At 43.5% G+C, this 21,477-nt stretch overlaps 1 protein-coding gene across 3 annotated transcripts; it reads left to right on the top strand.

Moving 5' to 3' along the window:
* The first annotated feature begins 566 nt into the window (after positions 1-566).
* Positions 567-20,318, top strand: GTF2A1L (general transcription factor IIA subunit 1 like). 3 transcript variants are annotated; one of them, XM_077334965.1, is made up of 9 exons: positions 567-694; positions 2,956-3,057; positions 4,779-4,902; positions 6,997-7,061; positions 9,672-9,768; positions 10,276-10,844; positions 12,320-12,607; positions 17,963-18,052; positions 19,822-20,313. In XM_077334965.1, the coding sequence occupies exons 1-9, from the start codon at positions 674-676 to the stop codon at positions 19,927-19,929; spliced, it is 1,464 nt and encodes a 487-aa protein (XP_077191080.1). In that variant the 5' UTR covers positions 567-673; the 3' UTR covers positions 19,930-20,313. The 3 variants fall into 3 exon arrangements, with proteins under 3 accessions (XP_077191080.1, XP_077191090.1, XP_077191099.1); XM_077334984.1 differs by lacking the exon at positions 567-694 and adding an exon at positions 1,097-1,120 and having other exon boundaries at positions 19,822-20,311; XM_077334975.1 differs by lacking the exon at positions 2,956-3,057 and having other exon boundaries at positions 617-694; positions 19,822-20,318.
* Positions 20,319-21,477: the final 1,159 nt, after the last annotated feature.

The raw sequence follows: 21,477 nt of genomic DNA, 5'->3' as shown, positions 1-21,477 counted from the left end.
TAAAAGCAGAGCCAGAGGTAAAGATGGCAACACTAACTGATATACCAGGGTGCAACGCCTTCAAGTCCCCCCGGTAGTATCAGCGAAAAACATTGCCCAGAGACTGAAATCACATGACATGTAGCCTGGAGTAAATCATGCTGAATTCCACAGCAGTAAACTATTTGGACATCAGCTGAAATTTGAAGCTTGGCGGTAAACTCCTCTGAGCACAGCGGGCCTTGTTAGTTCATGCTAAACGCGCATCGGATCCCGTTGGGTGCGATCCTAGGATACACAGTGGGGTTTACAAATAACTATGCATCACAGTCAGACCGGAACAAACACGCAAGTAGCGCCGAAACGCTGCTGGAGAGGAAGGACGATGTCCTCGTTTCAGTTTGGACCGGGTTTCAATCGGACGCCCTCCCCCTATTTTGCATTCTTCCTTGCACTGCTCCACAAAGTAGCGTCCGGGGCCTATCGGCTTGTGCGCGCGCTCTGCACGTGCTCAGAGAGTCCCCCCCCCCCCCTCCAAAGGAAGCAAAAGGAACGCTGCGGCTTGTTCGGCAGTTGCCGCAGGAACCGCCAGGGGGCGCGCGAGGATGTGCGTTGGGAAGCGCGGTTTAAAAGCCGGCTGACGCTGCGGAAAGCCGGCGCAGCCTCGAGGGAGAGGGGGGGCGGGAGAGCCGCGATGGCTCATGGCAACCCCGTGGTGAGGGAGGGGAGCAGGCCGAGGGCAGACAGACAGGGAGGGGAGGATTTGCAGTTGCTGAGCCTCAAGAATGCATGGGTGGAGGTGTGGGGGGTCAACTCCCGTTGCCTAGTGGCATGGGAGGCTTGAAGCTCTCGTGGAGTAACTGGAGCGCCGCCCTTGAGCGAGCCCCCAGGCTCCCCCCCCCCACACACATAGTAAGAAAGCATCGTTTGGTATGCTGGTGCTGCAGACAGACCATTTGAAGAGGGGTCCATATGCAGTGGGTTGTATGCAAGTTTTGTGAGCTTTCAGCCTGCTCCAAAGCTCTTCTCCCGATGTTAGCAAAAGCTTAGCATATGTGTTAATATCCTTCTGGAGTGTTCAGAGCACTTTCTGTGCATGGTCTTTGGCAGTCTTGCGATTCCACATTTCGAGGGCTGAGAGGTGGAATTAATTCATGCTTTTTGAAGTGCTTTTCGGATTACTCTCCTTTTGTCAATATGCATGTGTGGGAAACTTGTTTTAAAAAAAAGAAATTGCTCATCTTGGGTTTCTCAATCTGTTACTTTTTGACCTTTCTGAACTTTATAGTGCATATATATAATTTCAATAATAGAGATTTCTCTAAAGTAAGTTTGTGATGGTCTGATGTGAAACAAAGTCTTTCGACTTAAACCTCTGCCCTTTTTGTCCGGCTAGCTCTCAAGATCAAATGCTATCCACACCTGATAGTGTTTTTTTCATTCTGTGACTACAACTCAGATGTGTGCTTGCTAGCTAAAGAAGCACGCTTAGCTAGCTAAAGAAGCACGCTCAGAACTGAGTCCAATGACAAATTTAAGACTAAAAAGTTTTATTTTGGGGCTGATCCTGCATTGAGCAGGGGGTTGGACTAGATGGCTGTATGGCCCCTTCCAACTCTATGATTCTATTTTAGCTTTAAGCTTTTGTGTGCATGTGTGCTTCTTCAGATACAATGAAATTGAAATTATCTGTCCATAAATATAGGCAGTGGGTGAACAGCATACAGTACAATGATGTTTAATAGATCCAAGGACCAACCAGGAATAATAAATGTATACGGTTATCATTTGTTTGGGTTTAATTTGGGGGGGGGGACATGGTGAAGGAAATAAGTATGTCAAACATGGAAATTATCTCTTTTGGCCCTGTCTTATAACAAGTTTTCTCTGGGTACCATTCTGGCTTTGTTAATCTGTTTTTTGATTTCATGAGGTGGGCACTTTAGTTCCAGAAACATTTGTTGTAAATCTCTGAGGTGAGAATACCTGTCTGCAGGATTGAAGAAGATATAGCTATAGTACAGACTGACTGTATGCAATGAATTTCTTGGTATGTTTAGGATGGGAGCTGGAGGCATGCATGTATGTTTGTTGGTCAGTAAGCTTCCTGTATAAGCTGGTGTCTATGCGTCCAGTCTGTATTTTTACAATACTGTCCGGAACTTGTAATTTCCATTTCATTATATCTGAAGAAGCATGTGTGCACATGAAAGCTTTTACCATGAATAAGACACTGTTGGTCTTAAAGGTGCCACTGGACTTTGTTCTGCTGCTTTAGACCAGCATGGCTACCCACTTGAATCTCCCCTTAATTTCAGCCAGCCAAAAGGCTATCTCCCTTTACCATCAACTTTCTAGCTTAGTGCCTGCTTCTAATTTGTTGATGCAACCTACATTGGAATTTAAAACAAAACAGAACTCTTGGCTAGAGCATAGTTTGAAAGCTTTTCTTATTCTAACACATTCAGAATAGAAATACACCAAAAACACATTCAAAGTTGTTGGGAGAGTGAGAGATCATCTTTATTTTCTGAAATATGTGTAAAGGTATAGTTTGTACCACTTGACTTGTTCTTAAAATGCGTGGAACAAAATTTGAGTCCAGTGGCACCTTTAAGACCAACAACGTTTATACCAGAATTAAAGTTTATGGGTCTTAAAGTTGCCCCTGAACTCCAGGTTTGTTTCATTGCTCTGGATCAATGTGGCTACTCACCTGAATTTATCTTAAAATGTGCATGTGTCTTAGAACCACATCGATTTAATATTAAAAGTTAAAACTAACTTACTTCCATAGCAGTAGTGGTCTATATGCACACCCTTAAAGCTAGCAACTTGTTACCATTCTTTAAAAGAAAAAGCTGACATATTGGGGAAATAAAATTTTACTCCTGCATTCTGTGTTCTCCCCCCTGAATCAAAACATTCATTCAGTCACCCTTGTAACATTTTTTTTGTAATTAATATGTTGCACAGCCTAAATTCTACAAATCAGTTATTGATGATGTGATTGATGGCGTCCGAGATGTCTTTGCAGAAGAAGGTGTAGATGAACAGGTCTTGAAAGAGCTGAAACGGGTTTGTAGAATGGCCATCTGGAATACTTGTCTGTGCTTTCTATTTCTTTTGCTGTTTACTCACACATTGCCAGGATTGGTAGTCTGTCGTCTGCATGACTGCCTAGATCAGGGGTGGTCAAACTGCGGCCCTCCAGATGTCCATGGACTATAATTCCCATGAGTCCCTGCCAGTGAACGCTGGTATTTGCCATGGCTTAAAGTCCTTAGAGAGCTTTTCTTTGTGTCACATATATATATATATACATACGCACACACACACACACATATATATACACACACACACACTGATAGTCAAGGTGAGAATTCTTTGGAGACTTAAATCCAGGCTCTAGGTTTGCAAAGAAATGTGAAGTACCAAAAAAAAAAATACATTAGGGAGATTTTAAAAAAATGTGAAAATGATAAAAAGGGAACCTGTAGCTTTAAGCAATGGATTCCTTCTGTGGCTGTTGCTAGGCAACAACAGTATTCCAGTCTAGGTTTCTGTGAGTAAAAGGCAGGGGGAGGAGACAGGACCCTTTCCAGGCATATTTTGGCTTTTGGCAAAGATGGAGTCCAATGCCATCTGCTAACTGAGATTTTCAAAAAAACCTGGGAGTTCCATGCACAACTGCCAACATATTGTGTAGTTATGCCATCTCTCTGTCCAAATTTAAAATTCATAGAATCGTAGAATAATAGAGTTGGAAGGATCCTCATGGGTCATATAGTCCAACCCCATGCACCATGCAGGACATCCACAACCCCATCGCTCATCCACTGTAACCTGCCACCCCCTTAAGCCTTCACAGAATCAGCCTCTCTGCCAGCCTCTGTTTAAAAATTTCCAAAGATGGAGAACCCACCACCTCCTGAGGAAGCCTGTTCCACTGAGAAACTGCTCTAACTGTTAGGAACTTCTTCCTGATGTTGAGATGGAATTTCTTTTGAATTAATTTCATCCCATTGGTTCTGGTCTGTCCCTCCGGGGCAAGAGAGAACAGCTCTGCTCCATCCTCTATATGGCAACCTTTTAAATACTTGAAGATGGTTATCAGATCCCCTCAGTCGTCTCCTCTCCAGGCTAAACAGACCAAGCTCCCCCAATCTTTCTTCAAACATCTTGGTCTCCAAACCCCTCATCATTTTTGTTGCCCTCCTCTGGACATGCTCCTGTTTGTCTACATCCCTCTTCAACTGAGGTGCCCAAAACGGAACACAGTACTCTAAGTGAGGCTGAACGAGAGCAGAGTAAAGCGGTACCATCACCTCCCGTGATCTGGACACGATACTCCGTTTGATACAGCCCAAAATGCTATTCACCTTATTAGCCACCGAGTCAAACTGTTGACTCATGTTCAATGCGTGGTCTAAGACTCCTAGATCCTTTTCACACTTGCTACTGCCAAGACAAGTTTCCCCCATCCTATATTGGTATATTTGGGTTTTCCTACCTAAATGCAAAACTTTACATTTGTCCCTATTGAACTTCATTTTATTCAGTTTAGCGTACTTCTCGAGGCTATTCTTTTCTTGTAGAGTACTAGTATTTTGGATCAAACACAGTAGGTAAAAATTATCAATTGTACCAATTAAGTAAACATGAAACTCCTTTTTAATGTCCCTGATAAGTGACAGTGAAAAGCCCCAATGAGGCCCATTCAAGATAACCGAGGCAACCAGACTTGATGTGTCCACAAAAATCAGGTGATTTATTTCCATGTCTGTCTTCTCTTGCAGCGCTGGGAATCTAAAGTGATGCAGTCCAAAGCAACAGAAGGCTTCTTCAGCCACAGCCACCTTTCACCACAGTTCACGCTGCATTTGCCTCAAAACTTCCCTCAAGCCTTACAAACATCTGCAGGTCAATGGCTGGTCTTTTTCAGTGATACTTGGGGAGCACAAAATGATCTTAGCTTTCCTGGGGTGGGGTGCCTGGGAATGTGGGCCAGCTCTATTCTACATTTCCACTAGCATAGGGCTACAATTCAGGGGCAAGGCATACTGCGGGCTGCTGATAAGGGTTACAGTTACTGCCTCTTGAAATAAAATTGGAGACAGGGAGCAAAGCCATTTGCATTAGGAATGTAACCCAACATAGGATTTGAAGGGGTATCTAGTAGAGATTTAAAAATCCAAGCCTCCCAGTTACTGTTGTAAAGTAGTGAGCATTGCTGGCTCTTGAATAGTAGGTGCTCCCTAAATGTATATTTATAATAAAAGACTTTAAATTCTCTTTTTTCAATGAACTCTGGGAACTTAGTTCAGTGAAGAGTTGGTGAACTAATGATATCTCAGATATTTAGCATCCCAGCAAAACAATTCCCAAAATTCTTTTGGAGAAGCTGTGATAGTTATGATAGTTAAATTGCTGCCAAGCAGTTATCTGTCTGTGTTCATAAGAATAAACTTGAATTTCTGGTGGTCTAATGTGATAGGAGTATTAACTCCTTCAGCACCAGTTTCTACCCACAACCAACAGAGAAGAAAATTCATCACACAGTTCCTTTGCCACTGGTGATTTTTCATTTTTATCTCATGCTTCCTCCAATAAATCTTGAGTAGCATATATGATTTTTTCCCCCATGTCATCTTTTTATCCTTACAACAGCCTTGAAAAGTAGGCCTGGTCCAAGATAACCCAGTGAGCTTGATCACAGATTTGAACCTAGGTCTGCATGGTTGTTGTCTGTCACACAGGCCTGTTATGCACAAGTGTTTTCCCTCACTTTCACCATGCATATCTACTGTTTTCTCCCTCTTGTTCTGCATGGATTTTTTCCCCTTCAGCGCTCATTTCGTTTTCTGGTTGTTGTCCCCAGGTTTGCTGAGAGTAGTTTTGTGCCGGGTTTTCCCTTCCTTCGCTTCCAAGCCAAAGATAATTCAAAAGCATACATATTTCCTCAAATTTTCCCCTCCTTTCCTTCCCCTTGTAGGACATTCCACAGCCCGCATTGAAGTCATTGCTCCCACTCTGCACCTCCTACCATCTCCCCCCCCCTTCATTGGTGTACAAGCTCCACTATTGCTTAATTTCCATCATGTACATTTTTGGGGTCTTTTACAAGCAGGGTGAGTCTATTGATATGAGTTTATTGCTAAACTGGTGAAAATGATACTCACGGAAATGCTGAGAACACAGTTCAGAAGTGGCGGTTTGTATGTGTGTGCCCCCACATGCAGAATGGGCTAGCAAGCACTTTCCCCCCAAATGTGGCATTATTCCCCACTCCTGTCTCAGTGACCCAACAGCTCCTCCATCTTTTCAACCCCCCATCTGTCTCCAGGGGCTGCAGGATGTAGCATTTGGGTTGACTGCATTTCTTTGTGCTCTCTTTAATGCAAGGGTTTAATGCAACCACAAGGATTTGGAGTAAATCCCTACCAGCTCAGCTTCAGTGAAAATTGAAAGTAAGCTGTGTGTATGTAATAGGCCACAGTGTTTTAGTCTTGGGTAGGCAGCCCTCGGCATGTGTGCTGGATGGTATCACACCAAACTGTTTTGCCCAGCACTTGTTTCTATACTCATGTAACTGGGGCAAACATTGGCAGTTACCTACACAGCTACTAGCCGAGACTATCAAATGCTTGAGGTGCTGGCAGCCCTATTTTGGCTTGGCTTGCTTCCAGTGCAGGTAGCCAAGTACAATCCTTCCCTTCCCCCCAATCTCTTTGTCAGTATACCGTCTTTACAAATAGACATTGAGGTTTTTCTCCCTATCTTTTTCCTATCTTGTTCTCGTGTACAAGTCATGCAGATTTGATGAAAGAGTAAATTAATGGAAAAGTTACTTGAACAGTTCTCTTCAAAGCTCATGTCTCCAATGGCAACCAGTCTTGTCTCTTGGTTTTGTCAGTGCCAAATGGGCACCTATGTACAATGAGACAATCAACATCTAAGATCTGTAGTGATTTCCCTGACAGGAATACAGAAGTCCATATAATGATATTTGTTTAGGTGTGGCTGCTGGCAGAGGTATTCGACAGGTTACTGCAACATCAACAACAACCACAGCAGAACTGGTATGTGTGTACAAGATTGCTTTTTAATTTTTATGTGTTGCCATATGTTGCCAAAACAAAGCAACTAAAAACTGACAGGTATTGTTTGTTTTAAGTGTTATGTCAACTCAGCTATTTTCAGTATTTGTGAATATCTCTGCAAACCACTAATTATATTCATAGAATCATAGAATCATAGAGTTGGAAGGGGCCGTACAGGCCATCTAGTCCAACCCCCTGCTCAACGCAGGATCAGCCCAGAGCATCCTAAAGCATCCAAGAAAAGTGTGTATCCAACCTTTGTTTGAAGACTGCCAGTGAGAAACAAGAATTGTAAACACCAATAATAGTAAAGGCAGGGAAAAGGGTTTAACATCTGACTTGGTAGAGTGACTTTTACAATCTATTTCCATTCATTAAAATATTTGTATAAGTATCTGGGAACAATGTTATAACTATATAAGGAAGAGTAAATCTGATTCTTGTTTTGCCATACGGGGCTCTAACTGGGCTCTGATTTACAGGGCTGGGGATCAAGAAGCCCTGGGTGAATGAAAACCTCCTTGTCCTGGTACATAAAACTTGTAAATGCATTGCCAGGAAAGCTTTTGTTGGAAGGGAATGGCAGAGTTTATCATTATTATTATTATTATTATTATTATTATTATTATTATTATTATTATTTAGATTTATTTCCCGCCACTCCCCGTAGGCTCGTGGTGGGTCACAATAGTCCTATCCCCATTAAAATACCCATTAAAAGACTTTAAAAACAATCCCAACATGGTGGAAGCTCTCATTATTCCCACCCCTGCTATCTGAGCGGCAGGGAGGGTGGGGAGGAGATCTAACTTACTAGGTCCGGGGGGGGGGGGATTTAGGTACCTCTATGGAGAAGTTCCTGGCTGTGGTGCTCAGTTGGAGTCAAATCCAGATGTACTCTGGAACCCCCCCCCCCCCCCAGCAGTCTAAAAAGCTTTATTTTCAGGAGCATGGGAGCCTATTTCAGATTGGGATTGTGGCGCAGGTGAAAGGGATTTTAGGTCTTTCTTCCCCCTTCAATTTTTCAAAATGGCCCTTTCCTCCATTGGGGTGATCATATGGAGATTGATATTTTTGGGGGAAACATCACCTCTCTAGGACTGTTTAAGGCCTATGAACAGGGAGGAGGGAACTTAAGCTCCCTTTTCCCAAGTGCCTTGGCCCTAGTCTAGTTTAGGCTCTCCCCTGCTGTGTGCCTGGAAATTAAATTTTAAAAAATCACCAGGATCTTTGAACACAGAGCTCCAGCATACATCTGGTTTGGCTCTACACAAAGCCAGGCTTCAAAAGCCTAATAGACAGTAACCTTCACTTTATGTGTACCGATAGTCTTGCTGTGCTCAGTTGGGCTTAATTTTGTGTAAGCCTTCATAGAATTGTACAGTTAGTATCTCTTTTTGGACAGCATATCCATGGGGTTATGGGATACACACAGCCATGAGCATATCATTCCATCTTTGCTTTCTACTCGTATTAATTATATGTTCTGAAGAATATATATGTACTGAGCTGGGATTCAGTTCTGAATTTAATGCTTTTAGGTGGGTGACAGATTTTCATTATGTTAGAAATATTGACTCTACTCCTACAACTTTCTTAATGTAATGGGTATACACTACTTGCAGCATTGTTAATTATCAAAACAATCCACACTATTCTTACCTTGTTGCGTGGTGTGGTGTCATTTACAGTTTCTGTATTACATTATGTAACATTGGTATTGGGCATGTCAAGGCCATCTGAGAGCCTGGCTGAAATTTGGGCAGGTGTTTGATTCTTTTACTGGGCTCGCTTGACATTTTTATTAGTATATTAATGGAAATGTAGCTCTGAATATAGGTTTGCTGGCTGATGTTCAGCAACTGAAGGATTCTTTCAAGGTCCTAGAGTATAGGAGGGTATGAACAGGATTACAGGTGTTCCACTATTCTAAAGCTAAGCTGCACAAGGGATTTTGGGAGTGGGATGTTATTTGACAACCAAAGAAGTATCAGTTTGTGCTTAAAATCCCCTTTGGAGCAGCTGTTGGCTCCACTGTGAGACTTCTGTGTAAACCCCTAGGTAATGTGATTTTTGCAACAAGAAGCAGTGGCAGCTCTGTAAGGGAGATTGCAGATACAAAAACAGTAGATGGAGAGGCCAGATTGGCTTCTACCTCCCTGCATGCGTTAGTCACAAATAGAAAGCACCAGTGTGCCGAAACATTTTCAGTTCTTGTTTCTTCAAGCAAATTTGGCTATTAAACATTTTCATTGAAGGAAGAAATAGTACAAGTTTGTTATCTGCGGTTTACTGTAATTAGCAGTTTCCGCTACACAGTATATTTCTTTGTTTCATTTCTACACCGTGTTCCTTCTTTTGTTATACTATATTCTACTATGGCATTGATACAGACAACAGTGTGAGGGAGGGTGGCTTGCCAAAGGGAACCCTGTGAGTTCATGGCTGCATTCATCCCAGATTGCAACTCATTTTTACAGGGTGCAGAGATATACCAACCTCCCCCCCCCCATTTTTTTAAAAAGTGCAAATTACACATAGCTGTTGGCATAGAAAAGAGTGTTCCTCATGGGTTTCTGATCATTCTAGGCCTCTTCCAGGGCTGGTGGTGCAATCCTGACTCTTCCTTCAGGGCTTGCTTATCCTATCCAGATCCCTGCTGGTGTGACTTTGCAGACAGCATCAGGTAAGGCCAATGTACTTTATGCAGCACAGCCTGACTCAGGCTACTGAGCCACACCATGCGGTTGTGTGGATAGAGAATTTGCCTTGTGTGCTTTGAAATGGTAGTTGGTACCCTTTGAGGATGCTTGAAGAAGTACTGATGCTTTTATTTGGGTGACACATAAACACCAAGTTTGACATGAGTTTAGGTAACAGAAGGGGCATGCCAGATTTTATTCATGAGCAGTTGCTACTGGAGAACAGCAACTTTGCACTTGAAATGATTTGAACTAATATATGCACACTGACAATAAACTGCCTTGTTACACCATTTTTAGACAATCTCCTGGCTCGTTTCACCTCTTTCATCTCTTCCGCTCTCAGGTTCAAGGTTAAACTGGATAGAGCTTGGCTGAATGGAAGAGGTCAGGTGGTGGTTTAATCTTAAGTGGGCCAGTGGAGCTTGCCTGCCTCTTGCAACCCTGATGTGGCCCCTTGTGCTTTACTCTATGTTCCTTGTTTCTTTCAGGGCAGTTGTATAAAGTCAACATGCCTGTGGTAGTCACCCAAGCCCCAGGAGGTGGGACTGTCCTCCAGAACCCTGTTCAACAAATACTCCAACAGCTTGGGCAGCATCCCTCACAACCTCAGACCACTGCTGCTGGTGCCACCCAGGTGAACTCCTTATCAGTTCAAGTATCTGGGAATGAAAGCCTGCAGCTTCAGAAGCCCATTGCTCTGCAGCAAACGAGACCAGAAGAGAAAAGCGTGCCCAGTGCTGCTGATGTTCAGGATGCTACAGAGCATCAAGAAGAAATCATGAGCAGTGGGATGAGCCAGGAGCCTTCTAACTTGATACAGTCTACCCAGAATGCTAATATCCAAGCAACTGTCACTGTTTCAAAGTCATCAGAAGCAGACTGTGCCAAAGTAGCCACAGATATGGCACCTGGTGGCTCTTCCAAGGAGGGAGAATTGCCTATGAATCCAGACCACCCACTGGATGCTGATGATATCATTGAGCTGATAATTATGGGCAATGAATTGGATGACAGTGTCCTCCTGCGAGATGAAACCACCCTTTCTTTTGCTGAAGAGGTAATTTATTCCATTTGGGTTATCTGCCCTGAATTCAATGCTTCTGGAAAGCAGGGTTCCCCCCTTGCTTTCCCACAGCATTGTGAAAACTTTGTGTAGCTCTGAGGTTTTCCTTGAATCATTCTTTTTAGACCTACTTTGCTCTGAGGTTTTGGGGAAAGATCACAGTGAAGCTACGATGGCAGCTATGTGCGTGGATACATTTGGATATTCTGGCCCATGCGGCAGCCATTTTCTATGACCTAGGCTGAATCTGCATGGAGCTTTTATTCCAATCCCAGGTCGATTCAGTCCCTGCCGTCTACACTGAATGTGATTTCCATTTTGATTTTGGGCCATTTAAAATTTCCCTCTGCAACAAGCATGACTGATCTGGAGTGAGCCTACCTTTCCCCTGCAATATCCTGGAGTGGATATAACCTTCAGTATTTGAAAAATTGGCATGAAGTAAGCACGCAGTTGTCTGCTTTCTCCAAAATAACTTGCTGATGCCTCATGGCTCCAAGCTATAACAAGGCAGTCTGTCCCTGATTGGCTGGGTACCAGTTCAAAGAATTCCTAGTTCTTGGTTGCAAGATTTATTTTTTTTTTAAGATTTAAGGTGACTGTACTCCAGAATCCACACTTCTAACAGCAGAGATTTGCCTCATTCTGTCAGAGGCTGCTGCTGTCTTGTCTCAACTCCCCCCTCCTTCCCTGAATGCCCTTCTCTTCCCCGGAGGCTCAGAGTGGCTTACAGAAAGATTAAATTATATAAAATAAACATTAAATGCTTTAAAATTAAAAATTATAAAATAGCTAAACCAGTTTCCAATTGTCTCTTTCCCCAAATGAGAAAAAAAGGGGAAGGAATTATAAAATCATGCAAACAATCATTTACTTCGATGGGTTGTAGATAGGGAAGCCAGCAGACTATAACGTTGTTTCTAGACCTCAACCATGGGCCTGTTCAAACAGCTCTGTCTTGCATGCCATGCGGAACTGTTTAAGGTCCTGCAGGGCCCTGATCTCCTTTGAAACAGCATTTCATTGGCTGGGGCCAGAGCTGAAAAGATCCTCGTCTGGGCTGAGGCCAATTTTACTCCCTTTGATAACACAGTGAGATATTGCTACTCACAGATAAGGTAGGGGGCTTCACACACTTGGGGCCAGATCAGCATAAAAATATAAGCCAATAAGTGTCTTTAAATAGTCCAATGAGGGCTGAGCAGGTCCATTGCCTTGGAATGCAGAGAGACCGGCTCTGTGAGTAGGATCCTTGTAGGTGGATTTAGCACTGGATGGTTAATGTAGACAAACATTGGAGTGCATCATTTTTGGAGTGCATCATTTTTGTTTGTGTCTGAATTGATCTCAAAAGTGTCTCCTTATGGGTGGAAGGTTGCAGCACAGAAATAGAAAGCTGTAGAATCTTGGTAGGAAGAAGCTCTGTTGCGTTTGCCAGGTCTTTCAAACCTGTCCTTTTCCCCATCCAGCTGGATAGCAGCATGCAGTTGGAGCCCAGCCTGAGGACTCAAAAGGATATTGCCAGTGACCTTGAGGAGATCATTCAGTTGGATGGAACAAGTGATATTTCTCCCAAGGCAGAAATAGAAAGCCCCAGGGATGGTGAAGATGAGGAGATTGTTGGCATTGTGGATGCAGAAGAGCTGAAAGTTCTCGATGAGGAAGAGGAAGAAGAAGTTGAAAACAGTACCTCAGACAATCCATCCCTAAGCAGCACCAGTGACACTGATGAACAGTCTGTTGACATCACTGAGGAGGTAAAGATTTTGATCCTGTTGAAAACGACTTTGTCGTCATGTTGGTTGATTAGGCCTTCAGGACGAAAACCTGTAATCTCCTCTGCCATTTGTTTTCTTACTTATAAGCTTACCTTGCTGGGCCCTGAAGACTTCAGGCTGGCGTTAGTGAGCACAATACAGTTATAGTTGCAAACCTTTAACTTCCATTGACATCAGTAGGAATTACACATATACTGTTCCTAGAACTTTCTGTTGAAGTTAACAGGTCTCTGAATTGTGCCTATCTGCTCAATCAAATGCAGTATTAGGAAGTACCCAGTTTATTACATTTTTTCATCTGCCCATTCTCTAAGGCAGCTGTTCTCCCTTGACATTCAGGAGGACGCCTCGGTGGGTGTTTCCCGCCACTTTAACTGGGAGGCAGGACTAATTTTCAACTTCCTGAAAGAAACCCCAGAAATGGTGCAGTAATGCAAAATATGGTTGGGAAGCATAGCTGTGTACATGCTCACCCAGGGCCTTCCCACCCCCTCCAGGTCCATCATTGGCCATTTGGTGGCTCAACATGACCATATATGGTGATATCAACCAATACATGTTTAACAAATTTAAAATATATAATTAATTCCCACCCATTCAGGAAACCCTTCCAAGACCATCAAGAAACTCCAGGGTTTCACGAAACCATGGTTGAGAATGCCTGCTCTAAGGATCTCGGTACATGCCACCCCCCCTCTCACCCATTCTATTTTCACAATAAACCTGTGGGATATGTGCCCAGTCACTCAGTCTCTGTCTAGCTAGCCTATCACCTAGTGAACTTCATCTCCCTGGCTGTAGTTGAGTACTGTAATTGGTACATTATGTTGCCTCTGATGAAATTTCTGATCTTGCTTCACAGCATACCAAGACACCCTGCAGTCTCTGCTCCTGCCTCAGTTCAGCTAGACTTGGATTAGTAGTGAACATAGTTGAGTGCCTTAAGCAAGTCACTAGTCCTTTCCAAATATTCTAATCATGCACAATAAATATTTGCAGTAGAGGAACAGAATGTGGTTTGCCCCCTGATTTACACATGATGATTGGAATAGATGAAAAGTGCATACACCCTTATGTGCATAGGGCTCTTTCCACACAGTAAAGAATCCAGAAAGCTGCACATGCTGTACGCTCTACTGAATGTAGTTGGGGCATGATCCTGGCTCCCTCTCTTACGTAAGGACTTAGAAAATCTGAAAGAAATTACTGTTTTACACTCTTTACAGCAGTAGTCCCCAAACTTTTTATCACTGGGGACCGGTCAACGCTTGACAATTTTACTGAGGCCCGGGGGTGGGGTAGTCTTTTGCCAAGGGACGTTGCTGCTGCCACCTGAGCCCCTGCTCCGCTTGCTTTCCTGCCAGTGCCCCTGACTTCCTGCTACCCACTGGGGAGCGCTGCCAGCAGCTGCGCAGTACCAAGTCAAGGGGGAGCCCCAGCCATGGCGACTGCTGGAGAGCACCAAAGGTGAGCTGGCGGCAGAGTGGCAGGGCAGCCCCCGAGGCAGCAGTCGGGGAGGAGCCGCAGCCCGGTACTGACTGATCCATGGACCGGTACCGGTCTCTGGACCGGGGGTTGGGGACCACTGCTTTACAGGAATATTGTATGTGAAGTGCTTTCCTTTCAAATGTGATATAAATGCTGCTCCTTTAAAAATAGTTAATTACAAAAACCTAATGTATTAGAACTATACACATTAGTTACTATGACTCAACTGATTTTTTAAAAAAATGCTTCACTTCTGGAAGGAGCAGTGGGGCTTATGGCTCAGTGGTAGAGCATCTGCTTTGTATGCAGAAAGTCCCACATTCAATCTCCAGCATCTTCCACTAAAAGGAATCAAGTAAAAGGTGACATGCAAGATCTTTACTTTAGCCTGAAGAGATGCTTGCAGAGGAGACAATATTGTCATTCACTAGTTCACCTTTGTATAAGGCAGCTGTATGTGTTCAAGATACTTATTCCTGTGTTTCGGTGATTTTCAGGGAAAGTGAATAATATGATAGGGGTTACTATAGAGTATCCCTTCTGTATCTTTGCAGTCTTGAAAGCATATGTTGGTGGCCATTTTTGTTCTGAAGCCAAAGCAGCACAGTGCTTTGTGTTAGAGAGGTAGACTGAAATACGGGCACCTGATCTCAAGTCCTGACTCCCTGTGTGAGCTCATCTGGGCAAGTTGTTGTCACAAGATGTGTCTAAAGGTAAAGGTATCCCCTGTGCAAGCACTGAGTCATGTCTGACCCTTGGGGTGACGCCCTCTAGCGTTTTCATGGCAGACTCAATACGGGGTGGTTTGCCAGTGCCTTCCCCAGTCATGACCGTTTACCCCCCAGCAAGCTGGGTACTCATTTTACCGACCTCGGAAGGATGGAAGGCTGAGTCAACCTTGAGCCGGCTGCTGGGATTGAACTCCCAGCCTCATGGGCAAAGCTTTCAGACAGCTGCCTTACCACTCTGCGCCACAAGAGGCTCTTAAGATGTGTCTAAACATATGTAATTTAAGCTGTGAGCCATTTGTGGAACTATATTTGCTCAGTTTTTATCAAATGGTTTAAATTGCCTCTTTTCCCCCCATCCTGCCATTACCAGAAACAGAACTTTATTTGGGTCACATGGCTCAGTTCCTCCAATTTATGCTTGGTTTTCAAACTCTTGCTGGCTGTGTATTTGGACACAGGATGTCTACCTTCTTCTGTTGGAAAAATCCACCTTCCTCTGTAGCGTTTGAAAGTCTCCTTTTGGGGTACTAAGTAATGGCACATCTTGACAGCAGTTAGAGAACCAGTCCAAGGAGCAAAAAAAGGGATGAGTAAATTAAAATGCCTCCATTTTCTTATGCTGTATGATCTTCTTGGCTCTTTTTGTTGGTTCTTTAGACCAGCTCTGCTAAAAATGAAAAGTCCAATAAATTCTTGACTTGTCTTGCTGACAACTTTGTTTCCCAGAAAGTGTAAGGGGCAATTAGGGGGTCTGCTATTTTAGACTTGATTCTTACCAAAAGGGAAGAACTGGTTGATGAGGTAAAAGTTGTGGGGGCGCTTGTTAGTAGTGACCATGTGATTTTGGACTTTATGATCTTGGGGAGGAGAAAAACTGTACCTAGTCACACATACAGGCCAGACTTCAGGAGAGCAAATTTTAACAAGCTTAAAGTTATGTTGGGTAAAATCCCATGGTCAGAAAAACTTAAGGAGATAGAAGTCCAAAAAGGTGGGGGGTTTCTCAAAAGAGAAATACTGAAGGCACAATCACAGACAATCTCAATTCCCTTGAGAAGGAAAACTGGGAGGAATCTGAAGAAAGTAGGATGCCTCCATATATAGCTTTCAAAAGAATAATAAAAAAGACTCATTTAAGAAATGGAAGGAGGACCTGATAACCAAGGAGGAATATAAACAAATCAGCAATGCATGTAGGGAGAATGTTAGAAAAGCTCAGTATGATTTTAGGCTAGCAAGAAATGCTAAAAACAACAAAAAAGGGTTCTTTAGTTTTCTGATTCATAATCAGAAAAAGAATAGGGACATGGTAGGACCATAGCAATGACAAGAAAGTGACATTGTAATAAAATGAATTTTAATCGTGAAAAATGTAAAGTTCTGCATTTAGGTAGGAAAAATCAAATGCATTGCTCTAGGACAGTGGTCCCCAACCTTTTTATCACCGGGGACCACTCAATGCTGGGGACCACTCACCAGGGGGATCACTCAACGCCTTTTGCTGAGGCCCGGTGTGTGGGGGGGTAGTTTACTTCTCTACTCTCAACCACTGCCCTAACGCTCTCTGATTGCTATGGTAATGTTTAAACATCCCTTCAAAATAAGATACAGACACGCCACAACAATGAACATAAGGAACATTTTATTTTCATGGAAATTTTATTTCATGACAATGACAAATCAATGGGAACCCTGAGCTTGTTTCTCTGAGATGAGATAGTCCCATCTGGGAGTGATGGGAGACAATGACACCTGAAGTGTGTTGTAAAGGGCCGAGGGGAGGGGGGAAGGCGTCCTTTGGGGCCCACCTCCAATTAGTCGAAGGACCACATGTGGTCCACGGCCCACAGGTTGGGGATCGCTACTCTAGGATGTGTAAGACTTGTCTTGGCAGTAGTACGTGTGAAAAGTATCTGGGAGTCTTAGTAGACCATACGCTGAACATGAGTCCTCATTGTGACTAAAAGGCAAATGGGATTTTGGGCTGTATTAAAAGAAGTATAGTGTCCAGATCGTGTGAGGTGGTATTACTACTTTACTCCACTCTGGTTAGACCTCACTTGGAGTACTGTGTTCAGTTTTGGGTAGCATAACTGAAGAAAGATGTAGAGAAACTGGAGTGGGTCCAGAGGAGAGCTACAAAGATGGTGAGGGATTTGGAGACCAATTTGTGTGAGGGAGCTTTGTCTGTTTAGCCTGGAGAGAAGGTGATTAAGAGGTGATATGATAACCATCTTCGAATACTTGAAGGGCTATAATATAGAAGATGGAGCAGAGTTGCTTTTTGTTGTCCCAGAGGGTCAGACCAGAACCTATGGGTTGAAATTAATTCAAAAGAATTTTCAGCTAAACATCCGGAAGAAGTTACTGACAGTAGGAGTGGTTCCCCAGTGGAACAGGCTTCCTCGGGAGGTGGTGAGTTATTCTTTGGAAGTTATTTAAGCAGAGGCTAGATAGCCACCTCCCAAAAATGCTGATTTTATGAACTCAGACAGATTATGAGTGGGTGAGCAGGAAGGGATGTGCCAGTGTTTGTCTCTTGTGGCCCTTCCTTGCATACCCAGGGAATTGCTGATCACCACTGTGGGATGATAGGTGAATTTTCTCCATCAGGCTGGAGAGTTTGGTGAGGGGATCACTTGGTCATTAAATTGGGGTCACTATGGGTAGGAAAGTAATTGTGAGTTCCTGCATTGTGCAAGGGGTTGGACTAGTTGATCCTGGAGGTCCCTTCCAACTCTATGATTCTATCCCAAATTTGCCTAGAGGTGGTTTGCAATGTGAGAGCATAATTTTGCACTACAGATATGTGCAGCTGTGGTGTTTCTAATGAGGTGGTGTTGCTAAAGAATAGATTTTCTCCCTTGACATTCAGGAGGACACCATTGAAGGACCATTCACGGTAAGTGATTCAATGGTCGTTCTCTATTCACATTTTTCTTGCTTGATGAGATTAAATTTGCCCTCTTGATCTTTCACTCCTGTTGTAAATGCCAAAGCTGAAGATACTGTCACAGTCTGTATAGTGGGACTGATGAAGATCTGACTATTTAAGTTCTTGGTGGTCATGTTACTATAGTGTTGTCAATAGTGTTGTCCTGTTTTTTGTTACCAGGACCCTTTAAATTCTGGAGATGATGTCAGTGAGCAAGAAACACCAGATGTGTTTGATACTGATAATATAATTGTATGCCAGTACGACAAGGTACAGTAGAGAATATTTTCTAAGTTAACTTAAATCCTGTTCAGTTCTAGTTCTCCATGAGAGTAAAACCATCTCATCAAAAGACATTAAATAGACACAAGCCTGGATTCTGCCACAATGAACACTCCACAAGAAGCTGTAGCCACTTGCAGCTCCTGTGTGATGCTGTACCTTTTTTTAGGGGTATCCTGAAATATTAGGGGAAAGAATATGCCATCAAATTGCAACAGACTCATGACAATGCTATCTGTGGAGCATTCTGCATTATGACCTTGGACTTACTTGGTGGTCTCCCATCCAATGACTTAACTTCCAGGCTCTCTGACAAAATCAGGTTTATATTGTGCTACTCAGATTGCTAAAAATTTATGTTCAGTGGGCTAACTAAAAGTTACATCATTCAGAAAGTGGAAAAAATCTACCATAGTGAATTTGGAGTTCTCATTTTTTACTTCTGTGGGATAATAATGAAGTGGCAACAGTGTTTATAGTGAAATGGGCCAGCTCTTACCTGCAGGCCCTGTTCTACCTTGTCTCTCAGTTTTCCTAAAACCTGGAGAGGCTTTTTCTTGCTTGGGTAATCACGGCCACCACCTGACCTTTGTAAGGAATTGCCTGCTAGGAGGGTCAGGACTGCCAATGTCCCTTCCCATATCTGAGAGCTTGCCTCTGTTTCTCCCACTGCTCAGTGGCTGGTCACTATGGTGATAGTTTACTGCTTTGTGTGCTCCTGGATGAACAGTTGCTTGACAACTGACTGCTTTCCCTTAGAGTTCCTTTTAAGATAGCAATTCCAAGATGGTGGAGGTCTATGTGGTATTTAGAACCACTACCAGCATCAAAAGTTATAAAGTATTTATTAAGAGAAAATTAAGAGTGCGCTTGCTGCTCCACGGGGCCAGGGAAGGCCCGCATTCACCGGGGGGTGAGGGAGGGGGCTGGGGATGGCTTCCCCGGCCCTGCGGAGCGCACCTGCCTGCCACCTCGCTGAGGTGGCGGGTGTACTCCACGGGCCCGGGTAAGCTGCAAAGGGAGCCTCCCATGGTGCAGTCACCACGGGGGGGGGGCTTCCCCCTCCCTTTAGTCCTGTAAGCTCTCTCACCACAGCGAGAGACCTTCCAGGCCCAAACGGAGCCTCCTTCCACCTCCGCTAAGGTGGGGGGGGGCCTTTTCAAAGCCCGTTCTTAAGAACAGGCTTTGAATCTAGTATTTTACATAAAACAGACCAGGAGGAATATTGACAACCAATGAGCAGAACTAACAGAAGACCATAACTTTGTAATATTTTTAATTGTGATTTTATAAATGATAAACATGTGACAAATGGGGTGGGGAGATCATGCATTCCCCTCCATGCTGTTTAACCAAACTGAAATGGCCCCGGAAAGCTGCTCTCTGAGGCCAGAGGCAGTGAGCTGCCTCAGGTCATTTCAAATGCTAGATTCCCTCCTGCTTTCAGACTTCCAGTCAGAATGGGGGACAAGGTGTTTAAAGATGGAAAAACAGCAAGAACTCCATTCACACAACTCACTTCTGTATAGCTGAGCTCATCCATAACCTAGAGCAAATAGCCTTGTGTATGATAGGATATAGCCGTGTTTACATGTTGACTGTATGTGCCTTTGCAATGTTCCTGCTTTGAGTTCTGAATTCTACATTGGCCAGTATTCACAAAGGAAAGCAACTGTTCTTTAGAGGGGCTTTTTAAGCTGCTTGAATAGAGGTTCCTGTTAAATCTCATTGATGCTTTGCCTTTGCCTTTTTACCAGGTTCAACGCAGTAAAAATAGATGGAAGTTCTACCTGAAAGATGGAGTCATGTGCTTTGGGAGAAAGGACTATGTCTTTTCAAAAGCTGTTGGAGATGCAGAATGGTGAAACTGACAAACCACCGAGTGCTGTTATTGTTTATTATTATTTTTGAAATACTGTATGTGTTGTACTCTTCAGTAAGAATATACTGGAATGTTGTGTTCTGAAGCATGATATGAAGTCAAACTTAACGTGAACAAAATATATGAATATTATGTTAAAGAAATCCTCTTATCAACAAAGACTGCTTGTTGACCGGCCTTCCCTGTTATCTTGTGTTGTGTGTGTAGGCTTAAAAACATGTCTCATTGATTTTCAGTTTCCTTCCTTCCTGGCTGCCTGTAATAACCCCTGATGCAGGAGAAATGTGGGCAACAGCCTTCTCACCCTAGCTTAATAGAAGGCTCCATGTGTATTCCAGCTTCATAGTTACTGGCCCAGTTATAAAACTAATTTCTTGCATTTTTATTCTGTCCTTCCTCCAGGGTAGTTAAGGTGGCATACATGGTTTTCTTCACCTTCAGTTTATCCTCACAGTAACCTTGTGAATTGGGTTAGTCTGAAAGAGTGACTGGTCCAAGGTCACACAATAAGTTCAATGGCAAACAAGAACATGAAGCCAGGGTCTGCCCAGTCTAGGGCCAGCACTATAACCACTGTAAACACTGTTGCTCAGTAGCTATCCATATGCAAACACAGAAGATGGGGCTATTCAGAGGGGAGAGAGTAGGGCAGTTTTCAGCAGCATCTCCACGGAAATCATACTTTGTCTACCTTATAGCTCTTAAAAGGATTATAGAAGTTCATGAACAAGTCTACCAGTGGCTAGTAGCCATAGTGGCTAAAAGGGACCCATTTATCTTAGACGCTGCAGGTGGCAAACAAAAGGAGAAGACGTAGCCCTACTTATGAGTTTTCCAGAGTCATCTGATTGGTCATGGTTGGAGAACATACGATAGAGAATGTACGGTGAACAGTCATTCTCCAGATTAACCAATACAAAAGGCCTTAAAAAGATTAAGCACTGGATACTCAAGGTATCTATGATGCTTTAAAAAATTGTTACACCATCTATTCCAAAGGACTTTTATGCACTGAGGCTAGCTTAATTAGTTTGGCAAGAAGCTTGACCGCTTGTGGTTGACGGCTGCCCATCTGGCTGTCTTTCCATCCTTACTGCTGTTTTTGTAGTGGGAGGTATGAGCACAGAAATAGCTCCATGTAACTGAGCTCAGGCTCTTGCAGGGGTTGAGCTTTCTCATCCATGTTGAAGCCATTCCCTTTGAAAGCCCCTGTGAAGACTCCCATACAGCAATGGAGTTCAAGAGAGTGAACAAAAGGAGTACAAGATGACATGCGGCCTACATTATAAGTTTCCTTCACAGGGCAAATACTGGCACTTTGAGGCCATTTCAGAACAGGAAAAAAGCATGGGACACTAATCCCCCTCACTCCCTGCATGCCTTGGTCCTGTCCTAATCAGGCCCTGCTGACCTGTCAGTTGAGTTCTGAGCTTGGAACTCAAGGTGCATACGTGACTGGAAAATGTTTCTGATGGACCAGGTATGGATATGAGGTAATCTATAATTAAGCCTTCACAGCTCTATTGAGAAG

This window comes from Paroedura picta, chromosome 1 (genome assembly GCF_049243985.1).
Source record: "Paroedura picta isolate Pp20150507F chromosome 1, Ppicta_v3.0, whole genome shotgun sequence".
Lineage (NCBI taxonomy): Eukaryota > Metazoa > Chordata > Lepidosauria > Squamata > Gekkonidae > Paroedura > Paroedura picta.
This window is presented reverse-complemented; position numbering and strand designations above follow the sequence as displayed.

What these genes read in the sequence shown, in the direction of transcription:
- GTF2A1L (XM_077334965.1), top strand. Translation starts at nt 674, where the DNA reads ATGGCTCATGGCAACCCCGTG. An exon ending in CAACAACCACAGCAGAACTG is followed by an intron (nt 7,062 to 9,671) that starts GTATGTGTGTAC and finishes TGATCATTCTAG; the next exon opens with GCCTCTTCCAGGGCTGGTGG. An exon ending in TTGTATGCCAGTACGACAAG is followed by an intron (nt 18,053 to 19,821) that starts GTACAGTAGAGA and finishes CCTTTTTACCAG; the next exon opens with GTTCAACGCAGTAAAAATAG.